This window comes from Sorex fumeus, unplaced genomic scaffold (assembly GCF_029834395.1).
Source record: "Sorex fumeus unplaced genomic scaffold, SorFum_2.1 ptg000051l, whole genome shotgun sequence".
Taxonomy (NCBI): Eukaryota; Metazoa; Chordata; class Mammalia; order Eulipotyphla; family Soricidae; genus Sorex; species Sorex fumeus.
Window position 1 is genome coordinate 15,437,776 of NW_026606108.1, and position 15,021 is coordinate 15,452,796.

General features: G+C 41.3%; 1 protein-coding gene across 1 annotated transcript; it reads right to left on the reverse strand.

The window, feature by feature from the left end:
• Window positions 1–251: 251 nt before the first annotated feature.
• TMED7 (transmembrane p24 trafficking protein 7) lies at window positions 252–13,622 on the reverse strand. The gene is made up of 3 exons (XM_056124392.1): window positions 13,269–13,622; window positions 7,404–7,649; window positions 252–4,621 (listed from the first exon to the last, which is right to left on the reverse strand). The coding sequence occupies exons 1-3, from the start codon at window positions 13,458–13,460 to the stop codon at window positions 4,385–4,387; spliced, it is 675 nt and encodes a 224-aa protein (XP_055980367.1). The 5' UTR covers window positions 13,461–13,622; the 3' UTR covers window positions 252–4,384.
• Window positions 13,623–15,021: the final 1,399 nt, after the last annotated feature.

Consider the following 15,021-nt stretch of genomic DNA (forward strand, 5'->3'; position numbering starts at 1 on the left):
TGCTCTGCTTTCTCTCTGACCCTGTCAATTGCTTTTAAGATAGTGGTTGTCATTTGTTAACTGCCACACTAAAAAAATTATACTACATCATTTTTGTTTCTTCTTGTGTATCTTGAAGAACTGTGATCAATCCTAATGATGGTACCTTGTAGATAAAATGGAGGAATAAGGATAAAAAAATGGCATATTTGGTGGTTCAGGGATATCATTTCTGTATTTTCCCCCAGAATTTTGAAACAACTGAGAAGAAATTAGGCAGGACATCAAATATCATCTTTATTATCAACAAAGTCAAAGAACATGTTTTTTGATCCGTAGCAACAGGGATTATCAATATCCCTGGACAAGGGATTCATCCACTCAAATGCTGGCATAGTTAGACAACAGTGGGGAGGCAAAACTAAATTTTCCAGGGAAAGTCTGTAGCCCACATGCCTGTTTCCTCCTATAACACCATTAAGTATCTTAGACCTTTAGAATCCATTTGCTCCTAAATGTGATGCAACTTGGCTACTGTTTAGCTAACCCGTAGCTTATAGTCATTCCTAGAGATCAGACTATCTTATTTCATTTTTATAACCTTTAGCAGATTATGTATATAACCATTCAAACAATTTTATATTTGTGTCCACACTTAAGAACCCATATGAAGAGACCACCTTTAGAATCAAGAACTAGAATTGAACTAATGATAAAATATGGCTACTGTTTATATTAAGTGCTTGTATGTGATAGGCACTGATTGTAGTGTTCCATAGGTATCACATTATTCTCTCATTATAGAAATAGGAGGAAAGAATTATACAGACCTAATCACTTGTGAGGTTGCATAACTATAATCTGACCTTGGCCATGACTCCAATGCCAAAGCAATGAACCTCTCAGCCTTCGGAGATGTATCCTTGGTGCTGGTAAGGCAATCCTGCACAGTGTGAAGAGAGGGCTTAGAGTTGCTGTCCTGGCTCTTATTTAAGCACTACTAATTACTGTGATATGGTCAAGTTCCTATGCCTTCAATTCCTCATCTGTAAAATTGAAATAATATTGCAAAGAAGACCAATACAAAGATGGCCAATACATGGTAACACCTATTACCATGGCACTTAACCCAGGGTAAGAATTCAATGTCAGCCAGTTTTTATGGTTATTTCTCTGCTACTTTTGTATGCCCAGGTACCAGAACATTCCCTATGACTACAACATGATGGAAAAGTAAAACACTGAGGAAACTTGGTATTATACAAACTAAGGTTAAGTTACTTTTTTAAAAAGAGTTTTCTTGGGAACTGGTGGCTTCTTTTTCCCCCAAATTTTTTTGGGAAGTTGTTGGGAGGTTTGGGCCACCTAGTGGTGCTTTTGGGCTATTCCTTGCTTCGTGCTTAGAAGTCACCCCTGGTGGTGTCCAGGGACCATATGCAGTGATCCAAACCAGTGGAAGCCCTGTGGCTACATGCAAGGTACTTACTGTCTTACTGCCTGGTACAATCTCTTTAGCCCCTCACCCTAACTTTTAATGAGAAATGCAAAAAGGCTAGAAATGAGGTAAGTTAGCAAGTTAGAGGTGGTTCTGTTGAACTTTCTTTCTTGGCCAGTGCTTATGACATTCCAGTAAAATGTCAAATAATCACTCTTGTTACAAGACTTTACTATGAGCTTCATGTTTTTAAGTTCCCTTAAAACCTTTAAAAGATTTAAATCCTAACAGAAACAAAGTGAGTTTGTTTAACGGTATTTTATTCTACGAGAATTGCCGGTACAATTCTGCAGAACTGACACCTGCTTAGAGAAATTTCTTTTTTAAAAATAAATGAAAAATCCTTTGCACTCTATATATTACTTTTAAAAAAACAAGACCTACAGGGTCATTCTGTTCTATTAAATTATAAATGTTACACATTTAAAAATGAAGCAAAAATGAACAGTACAGAGATTTAATTAAAATCTTTCGAAGAATAAAACTGCTTTTCAGTACTACATATTTAGTTATCAAGCCAGGATGAAAACTGTCAACTACAAATGATTGTTTAACTGGAAAAAAATATGCTTAACATATTAGCAAAGTATGTCCTAAAATATATCTTTACATGGTCAAAATTTTACTATAAAATTTATATCAAGTCCCTTCCATTGTTCTATTTAAATATATATACAACTAATAATGTTTAAATATGTACTCTGAGCCATTGGTCCAAACATAAATATTTTGGTAATTTCAACTTTGCTACAAGTTGTCAAAAAAATTTTTTAAAGGAAAAAAGCTGAGCGACAAATTATATAGGAGGAAGAAGAAAAGTTTTACTTAAATTTATGTGTGGATAAATATATATTTTCTAATTTATAAATACATACTCAGTTAAGTCCATCAAACTTTAACCAATTAACTTATACTGAACAAAGTCCATACTACTTTCCATACCCAGTAACAGTGTTGATTTTTTAAAAGTTTAATATGTCAACTTCATCAAAAGTTATTCATGGTAATAATCTAGTACCAGAAGTTCAGATAGGCTGAGATTAAATAACTGTATTATCTATCTAAACTCAGCACAATAACAATGCCTGCCTTTGCTTTAATGATGACTAAGTAATAGTATCTGAATACACATAGAAGACAGCAACCAGGAAAGAACATTTTACATAAGTCCATGCTTATCAATCACATTAACATCAGTGCTTAAAAATGTTTCAAATCTAAACATACAGGGATACTTATAAAGTTGCAGGACAATCCTACTAGAAGAAATCAAATAGATGAATCTGCAAACTTTTAAACTTAAGTCACATTTTAACCCACTGGTAAACATTAAGGAATAAGCTAATGAGTCTTTAAGACTTTTGGAATTAAAGGGTTGAAGACATTTTTTATCCCTTGCTACAATGTATCAGATGCAACCAAAAATGTGAAAATTTGAATTAATTTTGCCCTTGCATGCATTTCAAGACAACTTAGAATTGAGAATCAATAGTGGTTAAGTGATTAGAATTGTTATCCATTCGGTACTGTATAGTACCTCATATCCAAGTCAAAACATATGAGTCTTTTCCAGCATACTTCACTTTGTTTGGGGTTCGAGTGGAAAGAGGCAAAAGCAATTGCAGTTTTTTAGAAACAGCAAGAGTTTTAAATGCTTACACAATTTTGCATCATTTTGTGTTCTATTCTAGAATACTAGTGGGGGAAAATGCTTATTTCAAACAGTTCAATCTATACAAATTACAAAATACAAACACAGCCTATACCCTATAGTGTACAGAATATGCCCTATTTAATACTCATTAAGTGTAGTACAATGAAGATTATTAAATGAAAAGAAACATATACACACAATATTCTCAACTTTTAAATCATTTTAGGCTTGCTAACCAGAGACTACAAATTACAGGTAAAACAACAACAAACAACAACCCAAACCAAATCAAAAAAGCTAACTTCCGATCAAGCATCACACTGATCAAGCATGGCACTTTTATGATCCCACTATCACACTGCTAGTTTCAGCTGGGAATGACTCAAGATATTAAAGTCACTAAAGGCAAAAATCAATTAGATTTTAAAATAAATAATTTTTTCTTTATAAAAGAGCTAAAAATGCTACTTATGCAAATTTACTAACAATTTTTCCGATTAATCCACCCCCGACTTTAGTGCCTTACTTCCTAATTATTCTACCTGCTATTAACAGTCTGATTTTTAAGGCCTGTAATAAACTATTACTATTGAGACAATTTTCTGTGTGGTAAGAATGTGCTTATGAGAAAACAAACTATTAATTATAAATTATAGAATAAACCCCCCAAACAAAAACCTAACATTTCAAGCTAGTATGAAATAAATTAATCCACAATGCATCAATTTAAAATTATATCAATAATGACTAACATTTCCGTGGTAGATCCCTACCCCCTAAAACAAAACAGTGCAGAGTAGGGCTTGGGCTATAGTTAATCACATTTGGTTTTTCTTAAAAACAAGACTTTATTTACTATAAACAAACAAAAGGCAATTTTCTTCCTCCACAACACAGGTAGGCATTAAATCAAAAGCAGCTAAAATATCCACTACCTATAAGAAAAGTACTTTAAAATAACTAAAAGGAATCAAAATACCATAGTTTAGTGTGTGAAGAGTACAATATAAACAACCAAGAAGAGATCATTGGTGCTGAATAATTAACATGAATAGCCCAAAATAAGTTTCAAAGTTTTTCTACCTTTACCAATAAAAAAAGGTGTCCTTTCCAGTTTGAGGATAGGCACAGTACATCCCCCCAACAAGTGTATGAATAAGGTTTTAAAAATGTTGCCAATATTAAGTTCTTCAGTACCTAAAATTAGAGGACAGCAATTCTACAGTGGCAACGGTGCATCAATTCTCAAGACGGAGTTATGATCCAACCCGAGTTGTGGTGGTTCTTTTATCTGAGAAAAAGCTTTTCAGAAGAAACACCTGCCCTATGCTAACGACCAGAAGAATGAGGGCTTCTCCCACTGACCAATAGGCCACTCTGGTGTTTAGATCCTCTGCTCGGCTTCGGCCTTGAGCTTCTCTCAAACGGAAATGAGTCTGATAATCGATGACAGACTTCAGAGCTTCATGAATTGAAACACAGGCAGATTCCATCTAAAGAGAAGTACATTCAATTAGTATGTGAACATCATATGTGTAATTCATCTAGTATCTTTTCTTTCAACTTGACCTCCAGTTCTCATGAGATTATTAACAGGAGATTATACTGGCACTCATTCACTCCCTCAAGTGTGCCAGGGTGCATAATACTTATTCTCAAACACTGGGTAAGATCAGTGATATCCAATCGGCTGCTTTCCCCAAGAGAGGGTCACAGCTATTGACAAAGCTGGAAGCTGACACACCAGCTAATGGCTAATCTGTAAAGGTTGGCAGCTACAGATTTTTAAGTCCAGGGTCTTTTGTTTCTGATTTTGGGCCACACCTGGTGATGCTCAGGGGTTACTCCTGGCTCTGCACTCAGGAATTACTCCGGTGGGCTTGAGGAACCATATGAAATATGTGGGATTGAACCTGGGTCGACTGTGTCCAAGGCAAACGCCCTACCTGCTGTACTACTGCTCTGGCCCCTCAAGTCTAGGATCTTTAAGAGAAAAAATGGCAGAGTAATAAATTGGACCAACCCTAAGAATATAAATCGAAGCCAAATCCATACAAAATAAACTAAATATGGCCTAATACTAGACTGAGTTTTTCTTTATTTTAGAATTACGATAAATCAAAATCCCTAGTCAACTTCTGAATTTGAAAATGACAGGTGAGAGTAAGAAAGTGTTACTGTTAGCAATCTGCTACGCAGATTCCTCATGCCAACACACTACACCATATATCTTTCCCCAGTGGAATGTTTCCATTTCACTTTTCAACATGTTTGTTAGTCTCCACACAATGACATCTTATTTTTCACAATTACACTATTTGCTTTGAGGAGTGTCTAATCTTTTTGTTTTATAATGGAATAGAACACTTTTCTACTGCTAAAAACCACATCCAGGTACGAGGGATGTGGCTGAGTGGTAACACTCAGCTTTGCATGCACGACGCCCTGGGATTCCCTCACTCATATTAGAACTAATAAATTAAAAATAAAAACAATTCTGGAGATGTAACACATGCTTTAAAATTATACTGATTTTATATTGCTAACCACATATAGAGAATTTTAAAAGAGGGCTGGAGCGATAGCACCCCAGGTAGGGCATTTGCCTTGCATGCAGCCAACCCGGGTTCGATTCCCAGCATCCCATATGGTCCCCTAAGTACCGCCAGGAGTAATTCCAAAGTGCATGAGCCAGGTTAAACCCTGTGCATCGTCGGGTATGACCCAAAAAGCAAAAGAAAAAAAGAAAAAAGAAATTTAAAAGAAAATCTGAGTTTGTATTTTAAGTAAGGAATCTAACAGATATTAGAAAATAATTTAAACATCAGGTTTATCAAAGCAACCATCACAGGAATTATAAAACGATTTCACTAAAGATGCTATTAAGTAGTATGGCAATTATGAGGTTTACCACGTTAAATTTATCTAGCAGATTTACTCAAGCTTTGTTTCCATTATTTGTTTTGTTTGGTCTTAGCAAAGAAGCATTAGCCTAACAGTGCTAAAAGGAGTAATTACTAATTTGTGAAGAGGTCAGATATGCTTCTAGCATTTCTCTACTCTCCATATATTCTCAAATTGACACATGATCTGACAATTCCTCCTACTGGAAAATAAACACAAGAGTAAGGATATGACACTAATTGTGTTTTCTTTCTTATGGGTGGGCCTACCCAGCAGAGCTTGGGAACCACATCCAATGATGCTCGAGTGACTGTTTGGTACCAGGGCTTGACCCCAGGAGTTCCACATGCAAAGTATTAAATCTTTGAGCCCTTTCAGCCACCCCATGCCCACTCCAATTAATTTAAAGCAAACCCCAAGTATCAGCTATGTTATCTATTCATAACATTTCAGCTATCCTGTTATAGTTTTTTATTTCTAAAATATAACACTTTAATATAACGCCAACAGCATTTTAGCTATAATCACTTTAAGTAGTTTCTTAAAACAACCAAACACAAAGTCAGTGTTCACAATTCCCGATGTCTCAAAGAGGGTCAGTACCTATTCACTGTTTAAGTTTCTTTTGTCATTTTCCTTGCATGAAGTTCTTCAAATCAAAACAACTGTTTTCTGTTAGATAACTTACCAATAACCTATAATATTTTACTTTACCTTACAGTGAAAGGTACTATAACAATCAGTTTGAGTAAAATTTAAAACTGGCTTTACGGATTATATATATAAATGAAGGCAACCTGCTATGGTATGGCAGCATGCCTCCATGAATTTCAGAAAATGCATCAGGATGCTGGAGCATTCTGCTATCTTACATATCCTTTGACACTGATGTCTGCACCTAAGTGACCCACCTATTTCAAGGCCATTCATTCTTTACACTGAAATTTCAGAAAATCTTGGGGCTTGAGAAATAGTTCAGGGGTTAGGGTGCATGCCTTGCATGCAGTCAACCTGGGTTTGATTCCTGACATCCCATGTGGTCCCTGGAGCACCATCAAGACTAATTCCTGAGTGCAGAGACAGGAGTAACCCCTGAGGGATCACCAGGTATAGACCACCCTCCCCCCAAAAAACCACCCAAAATTCAGAAAATATTTTATTATCACCCTTTAGTAAATGGGGTGTGTGTGTGTGTGTGTGTGTGTGTGTGTGTGTGTGTAAATGCTTAACCCACTGAAAGCATTAAGAAGTCTTAAGGATTATGTTAACTCTCATAATAACTACTTCATCGATGAGTCATAATGTATTTAAATTATGCTTCTCTCCCTTTAAACATATATCTCAACACTGTATTGCTGATTTTTCAGTTACCTGGGTGAGAGCGCTGACCCGGTTCTCACTAGGAAACAAAGGTGGGTCTTCTCCAACTTGAAAATCAAAATACACAGTTTTGTGTGTAAAAGTAGAGAATTCATTGCTGAAACAAAATTTGTATGTCCCATTTCTGGAGGCTGTGAAGGTAAAGCTGTCATACTGTTTCTTCATCTCTTTGTACAACACATTACCATCAGGATCTTCTAAACGACAGTCTACATCATAGTGACCACCAGTAATCACCTATAAAGAAACAAAAAAGAGGAGATAACTGCAATTAACAAGTGAGAGGAATAATTCACTTTTCTGTTGAACTCAATCTACTCAAGATTATCTTGGAAACAGCATAGGCAGACTTGGACTTCCAAGTCAAACTCTTGGACTTCTAAATTACTGACATATAATACCTACCCACCCCAAATTTTCTTATTTCCTGTTACCATCATCTAAGTACACCCAATGCACTTTCATGAAACACTAAAGGAGGTGAGGCATAATAGCCCATGCATGTCATCTATCATAGAAATTAAACTCATTTTACTGCCAATGTTTTGTTTTGAACTGCACTATGAATAGACTTGTGGGCTATTCTGAGATTATACCATCATTTACAAATTTGTCTCTGGGAGAAACATAAATGAGTAAACGAGTATCATTTAAACATTTGTGAATAAAACAAAAGAACAACAGAACAACACAAAGCAAACTGGTCTTTTGGTATTCAGAAAGGAGGTAGTGAAATTTGGTATTCAGAAAAGAGGTAGTGAAATGCCAGGAGGTGGTGAAATGCTTCCGAGGATTCTGGAGCTATTTAACAGGTTTGTGTTAATCACCTGCAGCACGTGTCACTCGGGTTGCACAAATGAAGAGGAGAAAACGTTTTCCTGAGGTAAGTGGACAGACGAGAGAAAGGGGGAAAAGCCTAAAGAAGAGAAAGGCCTGCTTAAATGTGAAGGAAGTGAAGGGAATAGAGAAATGAGAAAAAAGTGGGTGCCTGTATCCACTCGAGGTACATATGATGAGGAAGGAATGCTTCTCAACCACCATGAGGCCGAGTGGCATAAGTACAAGCTCTCATGGTTAACACAGTATTGACACTCTGGTCTGTAAAACAGAAGGATAACCTTTGGACTCAAAGGATCGGTTATTTATCTGACCTTTTGTCACTTAGCAAGAGATATGATAAATAACTACATTAAGGATTATTTAATACTTCAATGATATAAAATTATGTATTCAAGTAGGTAAATAGTAATACAGAGAAACAATTTTTAGTCCAATGTGTTTTCATCAATTAGGCATTACCAATCCCTCTCTCTCGAGGTCAACACCCTTTCCGCCAGGTGAAAAGAATGATTTCATTTTTATTTACTCAACTATTCATACTCGCCTACCATTCTTAGAATAATCAAATAAATACACCCATACAATCTGAAGACTTGATGTGACCCAACCCCCCCCCCCCCATCACCATGGGGGGGGGGTTGGGTCACATCAGGCTATACTCAGGGTTTAATCTGGCTCTGGACTCAGGGATTACTCCCGACAATGCCCAGGGGATCATACACGGTGCTAGGGATGGAACCCAAGTCAGCTGCGTTCAAGGCAAGTGCCCTACCTGATAATGTACAGAGCAATAGTGTATTGCTCTTGGTACTTTAAGGCATCTTCATCAGATTTTGAAACAAATATAATCCTGTATTAGAGAAGTATATCCCCTTCACAAACTCTGGTCAATAAAATAAAATTGGGATTAGACCAAATTAAGTGTCCCTACCTGTCCAACTAATCACAAAAATCTCGATTTTTGCCTCTCAAATCATCATTTCTCTTCCGCTCCCAATTCACAGTCCAGACAACACTATTGTCATTGTACATCCCAACCTCTCTTCCCTCTAGTCCAAGTTTTCTATTCAATTAGATCATTCTGAGCCGGGTAAATTGTTACTGTGAGGTTCAGGGCTGCCCTCTCTTATGCCAAAAGTTCAGAAAGCATGAGCTTCTCCTTTGGACTGGATTGTGGCTGCACATACTCTCAGGCCATCTTCCTAACAAGACAGACTGTGGAATCAGAGAGCCCCAACTAGTCTCTAGCTGGTTTTTTTTTTTTTTTTTTTTTTTTGCTAGTCACACAGGCATCATTCTGAGTGTCACCAGTCTCAACAGCAGAAGCTGGGATGGGAATGGGAGTTGACCAACAGATCAGGTACAAACCAACACTCTTACTATACTCATAAACTTCACTGACAAAGTGGGACCCAGCCACCCTAGAGTCCTCAGAATCAGCGTCTCGAACCAACACTGCTAATGATAAGACTCTTAATGCAGGTCAATGTCTGCTCAAACTAATTTCAGCCTCCTGGAATTAAGACAAATATATCTGTTAGAAAATCCTTTTGTTTCTGCTACTTGGCAGAGTAACTCCGATTTATCCTCTTCACTCAAATGTCAGCCCCTCAGCTCAATTCTCCTGATGATCCGGGCCAGCAGGAAACCGAGTGTGGTAGTTAATCATTGCATTTTAAATTAGACAAGTGTATGTACAGATGTAAACATTGAACTAAGGGTCAGTCTTATCTATTCTTTGGAAGGTAACTTACAAAGTAGTTAAGAATTTAACCTGGGACTGCATACTGGTTTCTCCTATTTGCTTCATCATGATCCTGGGTCTTAATTATCTGAATCTCAGATTCTTTATCAGTAAAAAAAGGGAAAAAAAAAACTATAGTTACTTCCTAGCTATTTGTCCTCAGAATGAAGCAATATATTTGAAATGCTAGACTGAGTGTACATCACATAACAGACATTACAATTTTTAGTTATAATATTACAGGGGGGAGATAGCATAACCATTACAAAGTGATTCGCACGCTAGGCATGTGTCCAACCCACAGCACTGCATGGTCTCTTAAGCATCCCTGTGTTGCAACTTGGAGGCCAACCCACTCCTCCCTGCCCCAGCACTGCCGGATGCGGCCCTTGCACAGAACAGCCTGCCCAATTTGGCTGAGAATCGCTGGTGTAGCCCCGAATGTCCTGAGCACTGCTGGGAAGTCATCCTTTCCCTTAAATAAGAGTATTTCACGACCAAAGTGTCTGCACATGAGAACTCAAGAAATGTTTGCTCAAGTCAGAGCTTTGGCTGCCACTTTATACATCTCCTGATATTTTCTTCTCTGCCCCCAGTCCTAACCCAGGAAATTAAACAAACCTAATAGCGGCCCTGTGCTTCCTCTCCGTTCCTATTTCATAGTATCACCAAACCAAACATCACGTCCCACTGATGCTGCCTACCAAATTCTAATTCTTTCACTGTTCCCCTTCCCCAACTGCTACACCCAGAGCTAAGCAGCCTTTGAATTGGTCTTCCACACCCACTCCATAATACCTACCCTACCAACACAATTTCCTTACCACTCAGCTCCAAGGGCTACGTGCATGTCACTCCCCTTCTTAAAACCCCCTGAAGACTTTCCACACCCTTTAGAAAAGATGAAATCCTTTCCAGGGCCAATAAAGCATGGTGGAGTACTTACTTACAATGATACTGGACCTCTCTATGGTGCTGAAGTTTGAAAACGTACCTAGCAAAGGCAAATGATCATTTCTTCTTCATCTAAATACCAAAGTATGGGGGTCAGAGAGACAGTATATAGTGTTTGCCTTGCATGCCGCTAACTCCAATTTGTATCTCTGGACCACATAAGGTCCCCCAGAGATAAGGCCTGAGGACTGCAGGATGTAGTCCAAAACTAAATATCAAAGTATCTAAAATTCATTTACAGTTTATTTAAAACTGTATATATATATGTGTATACACACACACACGTATATATATATGGGCTGGAGCGATAGTACAGTGGGTAGGGTATTTGCCTTACACGCAGCCAACATGGCTGACCCGAGTTCGATTCCTCCGCCCCTCTCGGAGAGCCCGGCAAGCTACCAAGAGTATCTTGTCCGCAGGGAAAGCCTGGCAAGCTCCCTGTGAAGTATTCGATATGCCAAACACAGTAACAAGTCTCACAATGTTACTGGGCCCGCTCGAGCAAATCGATGAACAATGGGAGAACCGTGACTGTGATATATATATATATACATATATATATATATCCACCAGACTGCATATCTTCATATGTTATGCTCTTAAAGCAAAACAAATAAGCAGGCACTATTAAGAAAAAAAAGAGTAGAAATGGGAAAGCAAATCAAGAATGGCAGCAGCAATCCTATCTGTTCAGATCATTTCTGCATCGCCACCAATGTGAGTACCAACAGAAATGAAAACAACCTCCTCATCATGCAAGATGGCAGGAGGAAAAGATGCAATCACAAAAGAGACATTTGAAGCCAGGAAGGCAGTTGCTAGTGGTGAGGTGAAGAAACTGGCCCAGGCCATGGGTCTCATCAAGCAGCACCATCAGAGCAGCAGGGCACCACCCCTGCTATGCTAGGGGTGATCCTGCTCCAGAGCAGGAGTTTGCATAGGGAGTCCACCGCTGCCAAAAGAATTTTGTTTTGTTTTGGGGCCACACCGGGCAATGCTCAGGGTTTACTACTGGCTCTGTGCTTGGAGATCACTCCTGGCAAGGCTCAGGGGACCACGTGAGGTGTCAGGGGACCACGTGCAAGGCAAGTTCTCTACTGGCTGTACTATCACACTGGCCCCAAAGATTTGAAGAATCACATAAAGGCTAACCCCAAAACCAACACGCTTGAGAAAGCCTAATTCACTGCTGGTGAAATGCCATCCTAGACAGAGGAGTTGGATGATCTCTATCTGCTACGTAAGCTGGATATGCCACAAGTTTTCAGCAGCTAAGGCCAGAGTTGAAAAGGGTAAAAAGAAAGCCCTTACCACTGTCACAAAGCCAGTAGGCAAAGGCCAGGGAAGTGGATGGGTCCTATAAATTGCCTAGATACTATCTGAAGATGTGCTTTGAAAGGAAGTTGTTACTCCAACCAGAGCCCAAACCCATCACCCTCACTGGGCGCACCTCAGCAGCAAGTGGGGGTTTGACCTGGAGCCGCTGGGCAGTGTTTTCTGCTAGTGTGGTCAGGCCTCGACTTCTTCCTACAACGGACCGGAAATCTGTCATTGCCACCCCCAATGAAATTGGTTTCAGTGGTGTGAAATCCCCTATCAGCGCGATGGACGCTTGCTTCAAAAGAAGAAACCCCTGTCGGCGCGGCCAACAGGAAGGCAAGGCCTTGGACACAGGATAACTATCAGGATCTATCAGGATCGCAGAGCGGAAAACTCTGCCCTCCCCCCCTCCCCTCCGCGCCCCGGCCCCCTCTGCACGAACACAGCTCCTCCTCGGAAAGTCACTAATGCCATCCACGCCCACCAAGTGGGCTTATGGCTTCTAAAGAATCTCATTAAATAACCGATCCGGCTTAACAAAATAAAAATAAAACCAACTTGTTTAACGGGCATCAACAAGTATCCCCCCCTCCCCCGCATACAATCAAAGATGAGCAAGGGGCGTCTCGTGTTCACAAGGCAATTCTTCCTACACCTTTGCAGGCGGTCACCCCTCGCTAGTGGAGCTCCTCCTTCCAGTGCCCGAGCTGGCATCAGTCTCTGCATCAGGGGGGAGGGGGCGGGGAAAAAACCACCAAGACGCGACCGAGTGTGGATGTGGCGGGGGTGTGGCCGGCGCGGGGGGGGCACAAAGGTGAGTGTCTGAAGGAGGAGAGGAGAGCCAACGGGGCCGGAGGAGGAGGCGCAGGAGACGTTCCCGGAACCCACAGATCCTGATCCCTGCGACCGAGTTACCTCGACCCAGGTCCCGGGAGCCTGAGGCAGCGGGGAGGCGGGGGGGTGGGGGGAGCTGCCCGGAGGGCCGCCCGCGGTACCTGGAACTCGAGGGTGCACTTGGTGCCCTGCGTGATGTCCTCGTAGAAGCACTGCTTGGCGTTGTCGGGCAGCTCGAAGGTGATCTCGGAGGCGGCGCCGGGCCCCGGGACGAGCAGCAGCAGCGCCAGCAGCCTGCAGCCCCAGCGGCCCGCGGCGGCCGCCCACCGCCCGGCCGGGCCGGGTCGCGCCATCCCGTCGAGAGTCGTGCGGTCCGCGCTCGCTCGCTCGGGGCCCCGGGGAGGTTCGGGCCGACCGGACGGCCACCGGGGACGGGGCACGGGCGCTGCGCGAGCGGGCTGGGGAAGCCGAAGGCCGGGAAGCCGGGACGGGACCGATACAGCGCAGGCGGAAAAGGCCCGAGAAGGCCGGAAGTGGGGGCGGGAGCTCGGAAAGGGGCGGGCCCAGAGGCACCTGCTCGGCGACCCGGAAGCGCTCTCCCGGCAGGGGCGGGGCGACAGGCCGGAGAGCGTGTACGTGGACGCTGGGGAGGCCGCGCTGGGGCGCGCCGCAGCCTGGCGGGGCGGGGCCGGAGAGGGGGCGGGGCCACGCTGTCTGGGCGGGGCCTGCCACCCCAGTTGGCTGCTCCGAGCAGCCGTAGGAGCTGTAGGTCTGAGACCGCTCAAGTCAGTGGACAGCACCCAGGAGGCTTTGAAGCGCGCATCCTGTACCCGAGGACTCAACCCCTTTGTTTAGAGCGCTTTGCAATTTGTAGAGCTGGTTTCTTGTTTTAGGAGCGCGAGTTCTAGGAACACCCAAGCGCAGGTTTTAATTAGCTCCTTAATCAATGCGACCTCTTGACATCTCAAACTCAACACCACTGTAAAACCAGTAGTAGCAAACCGTATTGGATGGGCTGTAAAGTAGAAAGCAACTAATTTCAATTAAGAAACTATAAACACACAAGGCTTAACCGGTAACAACATGTGAGTAATCTCTTCTACGAAGGCTTAATGGTTCCATGGTGAGATACAACAATGTTCACACACCTTCTTCTAAGGAAATAATTTTTTAAAAATCATTTTTAGCAAATTATAACAAGCAATATAAAATAAATTATTTCAGGGCCTGCTATAAGGGCAGGCTTGAAGGGTGGTTGGAAAATTGGAAATAATGGTGGTGGGATTGGTGTTCAATGTAATAAATCATAAACAACTTAATAATTATCTCCTTACTCTGCTCCAGTCTTAAATGTGTTAAATAAGGATAATAATAGGACCTCCCTATAGGATTATTACATGGTCTCAGTTTATGGGGCATGAACCAGAAACAAGTGTTATTTATTCCACCTGTGGGTAGAAGGAAGATAAAACTTCAAAGAAAAAGGGGGTGCTGTTTTTGATTCTTCACTTGGAGCAAGTAGTATTACTATTCCATATCTTCATTTATTTACCTTAAGTGGCAACACCAACATAAAGAGTGAATGGATGAGAAAGATTAAAATTGCAATATATCACACACCAACTGTCATCCCATTAACTGTCATCACACACCAACATATAAGAAAAAAAAATTTGTGTGTGGCCACACCAGTGAGCATGTATGGCAGCAAGGTTCCTCATAGAAAGCTGATCTGTCGGTGCACAGATCACCTGACTCCACATGGCCATGGGTGGCTTGCTTTCCTGGGGAATACTCTTGTCGGGACAACTGGAACCTGTGTGTTCACGGGAATCAAAAAAGCTACTTGTGGGACTGGAGTGATAGCACAGCGGGTAGGGTGTTTAGCTTGCACGTGGCCGACCTGGGTTCGAT